At 38.5% G+C, this 15,190-nt stretch overlaps 1 protein-coding gene across 1 annotated transcript; it reads right to left on the bottom strand.

The window, feature by feature from the left end:
- Positions 1-1,254: 1,254 nt before the first annotated feature.
- LOC109030652 (uncharacterized) lies at positions 1,255-14,493 on the bottom strand. The gene is made up of 6 exons (XM_072298469.1): positions 13,976-14,493; positions 11,801-11,924; positions 7,912-8,311; positions 3,699-3,887; positions 2,608-2,719; positions 1,255-1,657 (listed from the first exon to the last, which is right to left on the bottom strand). Exons 2-6 carry the CDS (start codon positions 11,922-11,924, stop codon positions 1,442-1,444), a joined length of 1,041 nt encoding a protein of 346 aa, XP_072154570.1. The 5' UTR covers positions 13,976-14,493; the 3' UTR covers positions 1,255-1,441.
- Between the last annotated feature and the right edge of the window lie 697 nt (positions 14,494-15,190).

The raw sequence follows: 15,190 nt of genomic DNA, 5'->3' as shown, positions 1-15,190 counted from the left end.
GCGCCGTCATCAACGCGAATTTCCGGTCTCCCTTATTTTATGAATTTAAGGAAAGTTAAGGTTAAGTATTCTACTTTTGTCAGTCCATCCTGTTTGCAACTGTGTATTTCTGTGTTCTCATATGCATACTCTCTATATAACTGCACTAAATATTCACTTTTATTTCCATAGATGGAACTAAGTATTTTCGAAGGAAGGCGCAGAGGGAGGGGGCAGGGACAGGGTATTCTTCTGTGTGTACCCGTCCCTTCAATGATGTTCCACTTAGCATTATTGGATAGAACTGAGCTTAAGCGAAACTACATTTTTCATGAATATTTTGCTCTCGAATTTGAATTTCTTAGTTGAAGATTATTGAATACACCTGACTACGCCCACGCAATTTCAACAAAGCATAATGCTAATTTACATTTATTCTGAAGTGACTAACTGTGCATAACTTGTAATTACATAACAAACAAAAAAAACAAAAAGAAATAGGTAGAGCGAGGTAAAAACGTTTATTTCTTACGTCACTTAGAATAATGACAACAGATTCTGGAGAACACAAAGAGAGTGATATAAAGGTTACTAAAACTTAGAGGAGAGTACAAAAAAAGTAATCTTAACTATGAGAATTCTTTAAGAAACTCGGTTTCGTTAATCAAAGTCCAAAATTGCTCACAGCGGGATCTGAATCTTGGAATATTACCTCAGAACTCTACCGATGTGGATAATATAATTAGCTTATCTTATTGTTAGTAATGAGATTCATTTGAGTATTCCAGTTACTTATCAATCAAAAGAATGCTCTTTTAATCAAATCGCCAACATTAAATGGGACCATTCTTACCAAGTCATCGGTGGTTTTTGCAGGAAAAAGAAAAGAACCCGACTGTGACCTTTAGAGATCCTCTCCCCTCGTTCGGTTGCGAAACCATAGTGGTCAATACAAGTCTTTTGTCTACAATGAACTAAAATTAGGCGACAGTCACGCCGAAATATAAAATACAATCATAACAGGACATGAGTCTAAAGCCTAATTCACACTATATCAAACTTACCACATAATTGAACGGAAAGTTGGATCGGAAGTTGAAAGCAAAACAAATTGATTAAATTACCCTTGCAGTGTGATATCGTCATCAGCCTACGGTTCGCGAAGATACAGCTTCGGCTTATGTCGGTTGGAAGATTTCGTTCCAACTTTTTAATTCAACTCTCCGCCAATTGGCTGGAAAGTTATGAACGAAAAGTTATATGTGACGTCACATTCAAGTTTCCGTCAAATTTTTCATCAAATTGTCGTTTTATCTCGTCAGTATCACACTATCCAACTTTTTATTCGATGAGTTGCATCCAAGAGTTGGATGAAAAGTTTGACGGTGTGAATTGGGCTTATATAATCCTTAATATATTTACAATTTGTACAATTTATCGATGAGCGTACAGGTTTGGCTTGTTAAGTGACGGAGATGGCGTCCATGACGCTGTTGATTTGGTGGATGGTGGAACCGTCGAACAAGAGCTCCCAGTATTTTTGCGCCACCTTTTTGACAGCTTCTCCGACCTCAGGGTCTGAGTGGAGCATTTCCAGCCGAGCGGATATCTTTCCGCTCATCAGCTCGTTCAATTCCGCCTCCGATTTTCCGTCGCCTGATAATCCTGTCATATTCACCTAAAAGCAATATAAAATCATGAAAGTAACGCTTAACGCTTAACGCTTAACGCATAGCGTCTGAGACGCGAGGCGCGAGGCGCGCTGTGGGGGTTGGTCCGCGAGGCGGTCTGGGGGCGTAGCCTCTTAGCTCACCAAATTCTTGTGATGTATCAAAAATGATGATGGCTAAATTCTGAAAACATGTAACTCAATTACAGCGTTTCAAAATCGCATTTACATATTTTACGTTTCTGACGATAAACTAACTAATATGATGCGGCCGCTGGATTTTTACGGAATAATCGTGACAGGGTCGAGAAAAATCGAAGTTGTACAAGATATACTTAATAACGAGATGTTGCTTCTTTAAATAAAATACGAAAGGGAGTTGGCAACGTCGTATTTTGACGAGATACGCTTTTTTCGAGGTAAGCCATTGATAAGTAATTTGCTAGCCGTTTGCAACCTCGACATTTGCTTAAAACCTTTGTTCATGGCTTCGTTTCGTTCTTAACCTTATTTGTAAAAACGACGAAAAAATATTTTAGCGACTTCCCAAGACAGTATACTTTGAGCTAAGCACTAAGTGGAAGGTATTTTAGAGGATCAACACTACTTTTGCGGGGTGCTGACTGACTGAGAAGCGTTTTTAGCTATTTGCCTCATAAAATAAAGAGTACTAACTTAGCCAACCCGCGAATTCATGCGACGTAAATTATCCATCAATACGGCATAATGCGGCTGTCTCAAGGTGACAAAAACGCATAAATGACGCATCATTGAACTACAATGAACTTGAAACCACAGATAATCTGTGTTTGATTCTAAATAAAGTACCTACCTATTTTTCCTCACTTTTTATTGTATAATTTATCTTTATCCCTCGGAATATACCACGGAAAACGGGTTTAATTTTTTGTAAGCTGGAATAATTGCATTCTTCCTCGTTTATTACTATTATTACTTACTTTTAGTGCCCCTGGTTTCATCTCAAGCTTGAAGTCTTTCAGAGAAACAAAACTGTCAGCATCTTCTTCCAGGGACATCTTCATTGAAACGTCCACATTGTCTGACCTGATACTAAAATTAGTAATGAAAGAAAAGGGAACAATCCACATTAATAATTGAAATTCAGAAAAGTCATTGAGCGAATGCAAGGCGTAAGCGATTATTCCTTGTCAAGAATTACTTTTTCCTTGTACAGGTAAATTCAATTGTAACATTGCATTTTTTGTCATTTTGCATGGAAAAAACTATCAGTTCGCCCGAAATCTTTGATGTAGGCAACAATACACTCTTCAAGCCTTCAGCTTCAAAGCAACACTGCAGAGTTAAATATGCACCTGTCACCTTCCCCCTCTTTTCCGTCAATTTTAACCGTTCTCTCCTTCCTTTCTCCTCCTTTCCATCCCTGCTCTCTCCCCCTTTACCCTCTCCTCCTCTCTTCCGTCTATCCTCATCTATCTTAGTTTTCAGTGAGAGTCTCAGTATTAGGTACAACTTATTTTTTATATTCACAATTTTTTCATCACAGAGTTTTTATTTCTACATTTTTTGGTAGAGGAAGAGCATTAACGAATGTAAACCATGTTTTTTTTGTTTTTTCCTACTTCAAGTAGCCCACAAGGGCTAATCCCAGTGGCGTGGCGTGAATTGCGACGTATCGATTGTTATGCCATTTAAACCTATAAAGAATCGATTATTAAGGTGTTCGCTGCGAACACCCTGTTCATCGATCCTTTTCCATAGGTTTAAATGACAGATCAATCGATATATCGCAAAGCACGCCACGCCACTGGCTAATCCTGCGCTCCGTGTCCGTGTTCATTTGTCGAATTCGTTATACGTGGATCTTACACTTGAATCTCATCTCTTATTGACAATAATTATGATGAAAAAGGACACGTATAGATGATTCAAGCAATATTTATGATTTTTATTAAATACCAATACTTATAAAATTAATGCTTTGCTTTATAAAAAGAAAAATGAACTAAAATCCTGTGAATTTATCACATAGGAAGGGTGAGCATTAGAGAAGTATAATTAATGTGCTTACTCAAAGGGTCCTTTGCCTGTGAGTTTGGAGTCGGAGTCGAAAATCTCTAAGTCCATGTCGTAAATGCCGTCCATTTTGAGTGTATCTAGACTCAGCTTCACGCTTAAATCTGTGTCATCCACCTCAACAGCGTTGACTTTGTACTTAGAAAAATTTTCCAAGGATAAGTCATTTATTACTCCTCGAGACCTGAAAAAAAAAAAAATATTTGTTAGAAAGTCTCGTATACCTCATTCGTCTGATCGACATTGGCCCTATCTTGCAAAAGTTATTGTCAATCGAGGTCAATCAACAACAAATCGATGGGTTTTTTAGTCGACTCGCTAAATCCTAGATTTGTGTGTTTTTTTGTCAAAGTTTCCCGAGAAGATACATTTTATCCGAAAACTTTTGGGAACGATAATGTAGAGTATATCTTTGGGAGGAGAGTACGGACTTGTTGGTAATTCAAAGGTTGGATTTGGATCATAGAGTTTTTAAGGTCCAAGAGGACAGCCAATTTATGAGGTTATAGGACATTTCGTCAACGATTTTTTGTCTGCGCACCTGTTTTTTCCAGTAATTTACGTCCACGCGTTTTTTCGGCACGGGAGTTTTGGTCCACGTGCAAGTTGAGACCCAAAGTTAATTGACCCTTATGTAAATACAAACGACAATCTCACGACGTTTTTGGATGAAAATATATAATGTCTTGGAAGAATGAGGGTTTGCTTGTTTTTTTGTTTTGTCTGTTTGGTCCAACGGAGAATAATAAATCGGGAATAATAAAAGGGGAGCGTCAATTGCATGAGACAAAATTCACTAAAACTCTCTACACCTCTTTGCTGTAACAGGACTTAAATATTTTTCAAGAAATGCTCACCTCTTAATACCTGAACCGGATAAACCTCTATGCTTGCCTCAGCTAAAGGCTCTTAGATTTTTCCTGTGTACGATAAATATCTTCATTTATAAACACCTCTGTTGTGAAATAGTTGCTTCAGGCGCCGCCGCACGGCGGGCGGGCGGCCAGCGCGGAACGCGCATTAGCGCCTACAAACCTAAGTGGATACTTCAAGCATTGTGCACTGCGCGAAGTATCCACTTGGGTTTGTAGGCGTCAGTGAGCCTCTCGCGCTGGCAGCACGCCGCGCCGCGCTGCTCCGCTCTGTTCGGCTTTAATACTTATACTCCTATAGTCAGCGTTTTTTAACTCATGATTTTGAAATGTTAGCACACTCTGCATTGATTATTCTCATTTAAATTGATGGGAAAAAAATATGTATCAATTTATCAAAGGAGAATAATAATATAATGTGTGTTTTTTAAATATTGGTGGTTTCGTGTCAAAGAGCTTGATGCAAAAACGGCTTTTTTCGCCCCCCCTCTGGAAGTTCTTCAGACTTTGTCTATTGATTACTCATACTTGAGCGCTTCTTTTCCCAAATTTTCAGACCCCCAAAAAATTTTGGGGGGGGGGGAGCTAGGGGGGCTGGAAGTCAAAACCTGTGAACCTCGATATCTCTTGAACAAAGAAAGATATCGAGGTCCGGTTTGGACGAAAAATCGTCTAAAATTGCATACTTTAAGATTCTAAAGGTCGAAATCCCGATATCACATTTTTAAGTCAACATCTGTGCTTTTTTCCAGTTTTTAGGTCTAGAAAATTTCTTTTAAACGAAGAATTTACAAAGATCTCAATTTTTTATTTGAACCAAAACCAGTTTTTTAAATTGTTCGTCTTTTTCCGCATCCAACGAGTGGTCGTATAAGCTGGGGAACCCAACGGTTCCGGAGTTATGATCGATTGAAGTTTCCGCTCAACGCGCGCCGACCGATTTTCGCGCGCAAAAAAGTCGGATTTGACTGTTATTAGATCAGATTGAATGTTCAAACTGAGCAAAATGCTTTATTAGGGAATCTTGAGGGTCGCTGAGTTCAGGAATTACCGATACTTCCAAAAAATTCACGTTTTTAAAATTGCAGCTTCGGACAGGACCACTGAGCGGCCGGTCGGCGCTCAGTGGGCCTCTAAAATAGCGCTACGGAGCTGTAATTTTAAAAACGTAAATTTTTTGGAAGTATCGGTAATTCCTGAACTCAGCGACCCTCAAGATTCCCTAATAAAGCATTTTGCTCAGTTTGAACATTCAATCTGATCTAATAACAGTCAAATCCGACTTTTTTGCGCGCGAAAATCGGTCGGCGCGCGTTGAGCGGAAACTTCAATCGATCATAACTCCGGAACCGTTCGGTTCCTCAGCTTATACGACCACTCGTTGGATGCGGAAAAAGACGAACAATTTAAAAAACTGGTTTTGGTTCAAATAAAAAATTGAGATCTTTGTAAATTCTTCGTTTAAAAGAAATTTTCTAGACCTAAAAACTGGAAAAAAGCACAGATGTTGACTTAAAAATGTGATATCGGGATTTCGACCTTTAGAATCTTAAAGTATGCAATTTTAGACGATTTTTTGTCCAAACCGGACCTCGATATCTTTCTTTGTTCAAGAGATATCGAGGTTCACAGGTTTTGACTTCCAGCCCCCCTAGCTCCCCCCCAAAATTTTTTGGGGGTCTGAAAATTTGGGAAAAGAAGCGCTCAAGTATGAGTAATCAATAAACAAAGTCTGAAGAACTTCCAGAGGGGGGGCGAAAAAAGCCGTTTTTGCATCAAGCTCTTTAATGATTTCCAAAGCACTTTAATTTTTTCTTTTCCATTTTGTGCTTTTATTGTTCTGCAGCGAGGTGTGCGCGCAACGAAACGCTCAAAATTTGACTCTAAAATATCGATGTACAAATGGGTTAAAACTAAAGATTGCGTGCTTCTTGGTTTGTTTCCCTCTTTTATTCATTTTTACAGTTTCTGTCGGCACAACTGCGGCTCATTGAGATTAATGTCGCTTGGAAAAGGTTTTACAAATATTTGTCACGTTCTAAAAATATAAATGTTTTCAAAATGAAGTAATAATTTCGTAAAGAAAAAATAAAAAAATAAAAAAAGGACCTATACATATATAAGGTATATTGTACATTCAATATCTTAAGGATAGAAATAAAACCAAATATTCACCAATGACAATTTAAAAATATGATTCAAAATAAGAAAGTAATAACATTTCATTTAGAAAATGAGCAACCATAACAACACCTCCTTCTCTCTCAATTTCTAATTTCCATATTGTCAATATAATTTTACATACCGACTAAAATATAACTCTTGGACCAAGTCACTGTTGCTTATTTTACGTGTGGGCGTAAGCTACCGGACAAAAAAGGTGCGCGGACAAAAAATCGTTGACAAAATGTCCTGAAACCACTTATGAACTCCAATCATCAAGAATGGTTCATTATATTGCAATTCTTACGACCCCTCGTTTGTACAGTATCTGACTTAGTTTTTGCTTGAATTTCAGATTTTTGCGGAAGTACGCTCATTCATGAACATTTTTGGTCATCTTGGTTTGATATTCGGCGTTTTCCCTAGTGTTTTTCGTGTTAGACGGTTAGCTGGTCCTTCGGGCAGTAAGAACTCCATATTTCAACATGTCCGTACACTCGCTAGGTGGGTACTCCACAGTAAAGTTCTCACTTAAATTTCTAGACTAGTAACTTTGGGATTTCTCATCATAGAGTGCATAGAGTCGTAATGCAAATGGGAGAGCTCGTGCCACTTTTAAGCATTTTCCAGGTCCCGAATTCCGAGACTCCTGTGTCATGCCGGGTCACTTTTTCGATACATAATCGATTGTTTTCGATACACGGGGACCCGGTCATCTGATGTAAACAAAGAGGGCAGGAATTACTGCGTATTCTACATCGCCATTTTTGATAAAAATGTATCGAAAAAATGACGGAAGCCCGGCGCACACCGGGCTCGGAACTCGTCGACCAGAACACGGCTCCAGCTCTTCCATTTACATTACGAATTACGACTCCATGTCTGCCGTGCTAAGGAAGAACGCCGTATGAACATTCGAGAGTTGCCAAATTTCCTTCGATAAAATGTTTAATTTATGAGGAAAATTATGAATTTTTTCCTTGAAATTTTCAGGAGCTTTAGATCAAAATACAAACAATATTCTCCGAAAAATTGGAAGAAAAATATTCATAAAAGTACCAGGAAATTCGTAATTTATCGAAGAAAATTTGGCAACGCCTTATGGCTCATACGGTGTTTTTCCTTGGCACGGCAGATGTACTCGATGTTCTTCATTGGCGTGCGGAGACTTACTTGAATCTTTCGGGGATCTCGTAATCGATGGAGAAGGGTTTCTTCCATTTGATGGGGTTGTCAAGGAGCTGCGCGGCTTTCTCGAGAACTTTTCGGAGCTTGGCTCCGTCGATGGCGTCGGAGAGACGTCCGGCGGTGACGAGCCTGGCTTGCTGCACCTTGGCGAACTCTTCAACTTCGCCACCCTCGGCGCTGTCACCGCTCCCTTCGTCGCTCTTGTCGCAGTTGAAGAAGGAATCGAAGTCGATCGATTCGATCGAGAAGTCCGGCTCGGAGAAGTTGAAGCGGAACTTGGAGAAGTTGAACTGGAACGAGGGGAACTCGTTGAACTTGGACTCGAAGAACGGTTTAGAGGAGTTCCAGCGCATGTGCGTTGGATGTAACGACGAGGCTGCTGATTCTGAAAAGAACAACTTGGGGTTCAAGATTTCAAGATTTTATTCAAGAAATGTACATACTAAAATGTATCAATAAAAGTATCAAAATTGCAATTATATGCAATTGTCTCAGCGCACTCATCTTTAATTTATTAGGAAAATAGCCAAGCACCAATTTTTTTTTGGCGACCATCGCATCAATATAAGAGACAACCAACTATCTTACAAGTGGACCGCGAGAAATTGATTGAATCAGCGTGAGAAAACTACCGCTCACTGCCCGGAAAGATCGGTGGCACAGTTGCATCACACAGCTATATTGATGGTCATGTCAGTTTCGGTATAGTGTGACCACAACTAATGGCTATCCAAGTGTATCTGTTATGTGAAGGCTAACATGCATATCGACGGTGAAACTACCAAACCACGTATCTCGGTTTGCGACGTCGCAGACTTCCTGTCATACTTTATTTTTTAAATGAAAAACTACTTAACGTCTAGTCTTGAAAATTTCTGTGATTTTTCCTTTTCGTGCGGAGAAAATTCTGTGAAAATTTCAAGGAATGATATTGATTTGGTCTACTTCAAAAAAATAAAATGTGAGCGTAGATTTTTAAACACCGCAAACGAGATACGTGGTTTGGTAGTTTCACCGTCGATATTCGCCCGATGAATGATGAGTGACGAGTTGAACAATTCGTTTGAAGGTACAAGGTTTAGTTTGTTAAAATTCTCAACAAACTGTTCGAAGGGGAGCATGTATAGTTTTCACTGGGCGAAAGCAAATGAGGAAAATGACGCGGCTCTAAAGGGCCATATTATTTGGAACATTAGTGGGGAATATCTAATGTATCCTATCTCTAAGAGCTATTTAAAGATAGAAATTAACCAAAGTAAGGAGACACAGGCCTTCCAGATAAAATGTTCGGAAACGAAACGTAAGCCCTCTGTGACTATCAGTACTCGGTAAAATATTCTCGGTCTAATATTCCGGACGAGGTTTCGTTGTCTCTAATTTTTTAAATTCTATACTGATGTGTAATTTTGTTTTGTTTTCCTATTTAGATGTTCTGTCGGCTGAACTATTGACAACTTATTGAGCTGTCCTAAAATGAATCATGAAATTATTGTAGCCAACTAATCGATTTTCCTTTTTCTAAACGCATAAACAATCTTTCCACTATTTCATGAGCCAGATGTGTAAGAACTGGCGCGTGCAACTATTACGGTTTCAGAGTCGCACTCACTGCCTATTCAGACTTTTGAAGGCGAACTCGTCGAAATGCGGGCGACAAGCGTTTAACGTGCTAATGTAGACTTTTTGCTCCTATTGTGATCCGCCTCTCGTTCCTAAATATTGCGATAGAGGGCACAGCAAAAAACGTAAATAATTTTATTTTAAAGGTAATGAAAATAAATCATGAAATTAGTTTATAGCCGCGCATTGTGACAAACTCAAAGATTAACAATAATTTCCTCAGAGAAATTTCGAATGAGGAAAATAATTTCATTATTTTATTTCATGCAATCATCATTATTTTTGTGCGGCTCTGTGCGAAGAATAACGGACCCTTCTTATCGCTCCAGTCAAAGTTTACAGCAGTGCAGTACAGAGCAATTTTCATCAATTCTGTAGTGCCAAGGAAGAACGCCGTATGAGCCTTCAGACGTTTCCGAATTTCCTTCGATAAAATATGAATTTTAAAATTCGTGAATAATTTCCCTCGAATTCCTTTTGGGACTTTTATTTGCGAACAAATCTAAATTATTTAAAAATTTTAAGAGAAAATATTTATTACTCTCCTCAAAAATATGCATTTTACCGGAGGCGATTTTGCAATTCAATGTTGCAATGTTCATAAGGCGTTTTTCCTTAGCACAAAAGGTTTCTCCTGGCTTATTTCGCGGGACAACGCTCTCTCCCTTTATACCTCGGTCGTTTTCGCTTCGCTTTGATCAGACACGCCCATTTTTGGAGTAATTGAACTGATCCATTTGCCCGTCTAAAACACGAGTATATTTCGCGAGTTCATCTGCCGCGTTTTGTTGTCTTATACCCACGCTGACTGAGCATCAATTATTTTCGATTTTCCTTCTACGGTCGAATGACGCGGCACGCATGCGTTCGCCGCCGACTGCCCAGGCAGATAAACTGGACGTATTTATGCTAAAAGGAACTATGTGCATAGGGATTGCGTGAGCCATAGTTCCTTTTAGCATATACGTCCAACTAATAACACTAAACGCCATGAAATCGGTTTTCGCGACCTTCAACTTGATGCTTCACGTTTCCCGGCCGACGCCAGTTTCTGATTGGTCCATTCTTCGTCCTCTTAACACCATCCAAGGTCAGTTTCCTCCTCCGGTTACCACGTGACTCGTCTCTTTTACGGGTGAAGAAACATATCTCATCGCTCTTTAAGTTGGTCAGATGAAAACATTTTGGAGGGCTCAAATTAAGATTATATTGGAAGTGGCAATTCTTAAAAGTTGGCAACACTGTTTTTCCTTCCTTTAAATGTATAAAAAAACATCGATTATCGATTCTTGATCAGGTAGCTTGCCTCACCTGAATCGATATATTTAGTGGATTTAAATTGAGGAAAAACAGTGTTGCAAACTTGCAAAATCGCCACTGTGTAACGGTCGATCAGAATGAATTATAGTAAAAGAGATGCCAGCGGTGGTGTCAGGTAATTGGCTACATAAGGGTAGCGTCGAAATTCGTTCGAAGCATGTGCTAGGGATCCTCTAATAAAATTGAAGAAAACAATTAAATAAACGAGGACCGAAGCTCGGTCTTCAGACTCCCAATTGACGCCTTTCCGTGTGGTGAATTACACCTCCTTCCTTTTTTGCACCTCAAAAATAAAAGAGAAAGGACAGGAAGGAGGAGAATGGAAAAGGGGGAAAACGTTATTTTTTCCGGTCACTTGATACTCATATTAATGTAGAATATAATTTAATTTACCTCTCTTAGAGTTTTAGATGACGAGTGGCAAGAACAACACTGGACATCACATTTTAAATAATGAGCGAAGACGAGGAATTTGGGACTCTAAATTCTTGAAATTTTGTCTGGCTTAATTTGATGAGAATTTGTATAGGGACGGGGATCAAAAACGAAGGAAACTGCGAATAAAGACTTCAGTGGACCAGAATCTGTGTTTGGACACACGAGAGAGGTAGTTAGGACAAAAATGGGCCATGAACAAAGCCTTACGAGGACTATGGGCGAGAGCAGAAGGGATGATACACTTAAAGCTCATGCTTCCTGGATACTATGGGAATTTTTCAAGAAATATGCCAAGACTTGAGACTAAATCTCAGTTTTTCTGACGCGTGAGTATCTAAACATATGAGGGTCTGATATTTTAATAAAAAATACCAAAGAATAATCAAGACAATGATTTGCCTCTGGGCCTTCTGGGCTGCAAATCAGTCAAGAATTTGTTCCTATTCTTCAAAATAACTTGTAAAATGAAAGAGGAATAATTTAGTATGTTGCATACTTGTGTCTGCGCGAGTGCCAATATACTCAGGGCACAGGTGTTGCTTGCCGACCATGCTGAGTAATGTGCACGCAACCTTCACAAACCCCACTATTATTGTGGTTATTACGTCTATATCAACCATCTGAAAATAAAAAACAACAACATATATTTATTTAAGAAATAACTTCGTCTGCAATCATTTAAAATGTTATGCTGTATGGGAACTAGGTTAACGGTAAATTCAACCTCAAAATCAATATAAGTCTGATTCTATTTTTGGACGGACGAAATTTTACCGTAAAATTTTTCGATTTAAAAATCGTTCTCTATACGCTTTCCCTAAAAAATCCTCCTTACGAAATGATACCTTCATCATAAGTGACTTTGCCTTCAAAAGAGTTCATTGAATTCAAGAAATAATTATTCATATAACGCCGTTGGGGGATTACATACGCGTTGTTTTGAAGGCGATTTTTACGCGTGGCATGACAAACGCTCATGGCTGAATCGTTTTTCTTTAAATTTTGCATTACTATAGGTCACCTCACTTCTTGGTACGATTTCAATTTTTTTAAAAAAAAAAAAAAAAAAAAAAAAAAAAAAAAAAAAAAAACTTTTTGTCACACAGGAAACTACGCGTGACTTCTTTCTAGGAATACCTCTTTTGATGCCTTTAATAAGGGTTGATTGTACTATTTAAACAATGAACACGAAGAAAATTGAAATTTCGTAAAATACAAATGAGTTACTGTAATATCACTTCTCTATACATGGCTCATACAACGCAAAGTAACAGCAGCATATGAAAACTGTATGAAACTGTTTTCTCGCTCGTCGAGCTTCAAAGATTCATCAAAATCGTCAAGAAAAACCTAATCCTTATTTATAATCGCTCGCATATGAAGTAGAGGCAATTCGTTAGTTTTAGTCATGGCGGAAATTTAGTCGTGGATAAGTTGTGCAATTGGACATATTTAAGCAGAAAGGAACAATGCGAACAGGGGTTGCGTGCAACACACCGGAGCCTCGATTATCCACGCTTCAAATAACCGCGAATCGGATTATCCGCGGTTCAATTAACCGCGATTCCTAATAATTATATTTCTATCCACTGAGTATTCGAAATGTGTTTTAATGGAGTCCTAAATCATTTTTTGATCACTATACCTTGCCATGATAGTTAAGTTTTTGATTATCCGCGAAAGCTCCGTCCCAACTATCGCGGATAATTGAGACTCAACTGCGGTTCATTTTAGCATAAATACGTCCAATTAATTGCCGTCCATTTCAGTCCAACTACATTTAAATCCATGGAGCTTTCCTTTACAATAGATGATCCTTTTTCTACGAAGATCATATAAAATAGACATATTTCATGGTGGCCTGAGGGTACAAAAAACTCACTCGCATAGGGGACAACTTTCGACGCTAAAAAAACAAAAGGAGAAAAATCGTAATTCTACTCATAAGTCTTTAGAAAGTCATCCCTATACTCACCGCAATTTGTATCCCCGTTTACTTTTTTACTGGAGGAGAGGGAGGGGTGCACATAATTTCCTATTTCCAGAAAAAAAATGTCAGGAGTTATCCCCTAAAAGTGTGTTTATACCCCAAATTTTTGGACGAATGCAGGATTTTAATGAAGAATCATCAGCCAGTGGTTTTAATCTGCTGGATGGTATAATATACCTTTTCTTATTAACAGTTGCAGTACTGCAACATTTAGATGAGTAAACTAATTTGATGGGAAACTACGAAAATGAATTGGAAATGTCTACATCATCAAACCTCCCCGTGTACTTTTTTCCGTGGTCGCATAGGTGACAATTTGAGCTTCATTTTGCGGTTAGTAACTAAAATTTCCAGCTCTCTTTAAAAACAACGTATGTGCCATTATTTTCCATATGCAGGTAAGCGTTTGTACAAATGGGTCAGATATTGTAGATCCTGACTGCAAATGGCAGTCCTTTTATCGTCGCAACGGCCTTACATGCCGACGCACCTTAATTTTTTTCGTGAGAACTTTATTAAAATGTTAGAAGTGGTAATACAAAATAAGTTGTGTGAAGCGTCAATAAACCTCCCAACCGAGTTTGACGTGTATCTCAATTCATAATCTAAGTAAGTATTTGTTAAATTAGTAAAAAAATAAAGCATTTAAGTTTAAGTGAATCCCACGTCAAGAATACATACCTTGATGTGATGAAAAAACGCCAAAAGCGCACCTCAGAAATTGAGGTGAATTCGAACGTCGAAAGGATATCACGAATTACAAATATATGAAAACTTGAGCACACAGCAAAGACTGAGTATCATCACTGTCATCCTGAGCACTGATCAGACCGAATTACGCAAGTGTGAGTATGGTCGAATCCTGAGCGATTGGCCACACTTAATATAATATTAGCACGGCGGTCATGGTGCAGGATCACACGCAAGGTGCACGGAAAAACAACGAAACCCTGGTCGGATCTACTGCGATGCATTCGGGAACACGAAGCAGGTCACCAATTGAAGAAAGATGATTTTACGCACATTTTGGGTGTTTTGCTACTTCCTGGATCCAAAGCGAGTTCGTGACCTCTTTCTTTTCATTCTCCAAGCTAAGATTTGAGTGCGTTGTTAGGTAGCAGGAAAGTCGACGGTTAAAAACGTCATCTTTGAGGCGCTCTTAAATAATATCGTGTACTCTAGAGAGAACACGCTGAAAACTTTAATTGAGAGGCTTGGAGGACTTGGCGCATAAGTGCAGTTTTTGGTATTTTGAGAAAAACGTGTTTGAAGTTTCGAAATCAGATGGATCCTTAGGGCGGAAAGAAAATTCAAACTGTCTTTTTGACGCTCAATAATTGGAATTTGGAAGCGAATTTTTCACAGCATATGCATTAAGACTAGTTTTACTTAAAATCATTAATATTTCAGCTTTTTCGAAAACTGCACTTATGCGCCTTGTTCTTCAAGCCCATCAGTTGTCCTAAAAGGATTTTCTGCTTCCTCTAATTTGGATTGCATATACCAAAAAGGAACCGGCGCGATATCAGTGTTTTCAAAATTGTGCAACTTCTTCTTTTCTTTTAAAAATACTCAATAAATGTACATTAAAGTTTACAGAATTATTTTCCTTTCAAATTGTCAATTATTTGGTGGGAAACAAAAAAAAATGTGCTGTTCTGGGAAATTTTGCAGATGATTACGGAGAAGCAACATTTTTACAACACTGTAATCGCGCTGGTTCTTTTGGCTAAATGCAATCCATTTGTCCGGCAGAAAACTCAGCATAAATAAAGATGTGCGTTTACGTCAATGTAATCAAGGAACGAACCCGTTTATTTTTAATTAACTGCTTTGATTAATGAGAACTGTAAATGTTTATCCTTGCCGGGGAGTTAATGTCCCTAATTTCAATTT

Source organism: Bemisia tabaci, chromosome 3, assembly GCF_918797505.1.
Source record: "Bemisia tabaci chromosome 3, PGI_BMITA_v3".
NCBI classification, from domain to species: Eukaryota; Metazoa; Arthropoda; class Insecta; order Hemiptera; family Aleyrodidae; genus Bemisia; species Bemisia tabaci.
Note: the sequence above shows the minus strand (reverse complement) of the source record. Positions and strands in the feature narration are given on the sequence as shown.

What these genes read in the sequence shown, in the direction of transcription:
- LOC109030652 (XM_072298469.1), bottom strand. Translation starts at nt 11,924, where the DNA reads ATGGTTGATATAGACGTAATAACCACAATAATAGTGGGGTTTGTGAAG. An exon ending in TGGCACTCGCGCAGACACAA is followed by an intron (nt 8,312 to 11,800) that starts GTATGCAACATA and finishes TGTTCTTTTCAG; the next exon opens with AATCAGCAGCCTCGTCGTTA. An exon ending in TGAAACCAGGGGCACTAAAA is followed by an intron (nt 1,658 to 2,607) that starts GTAAGTAATAAT and finishes TATTGCTTTTAG; the next exon opens with GTGAATATGACAGGATTATC.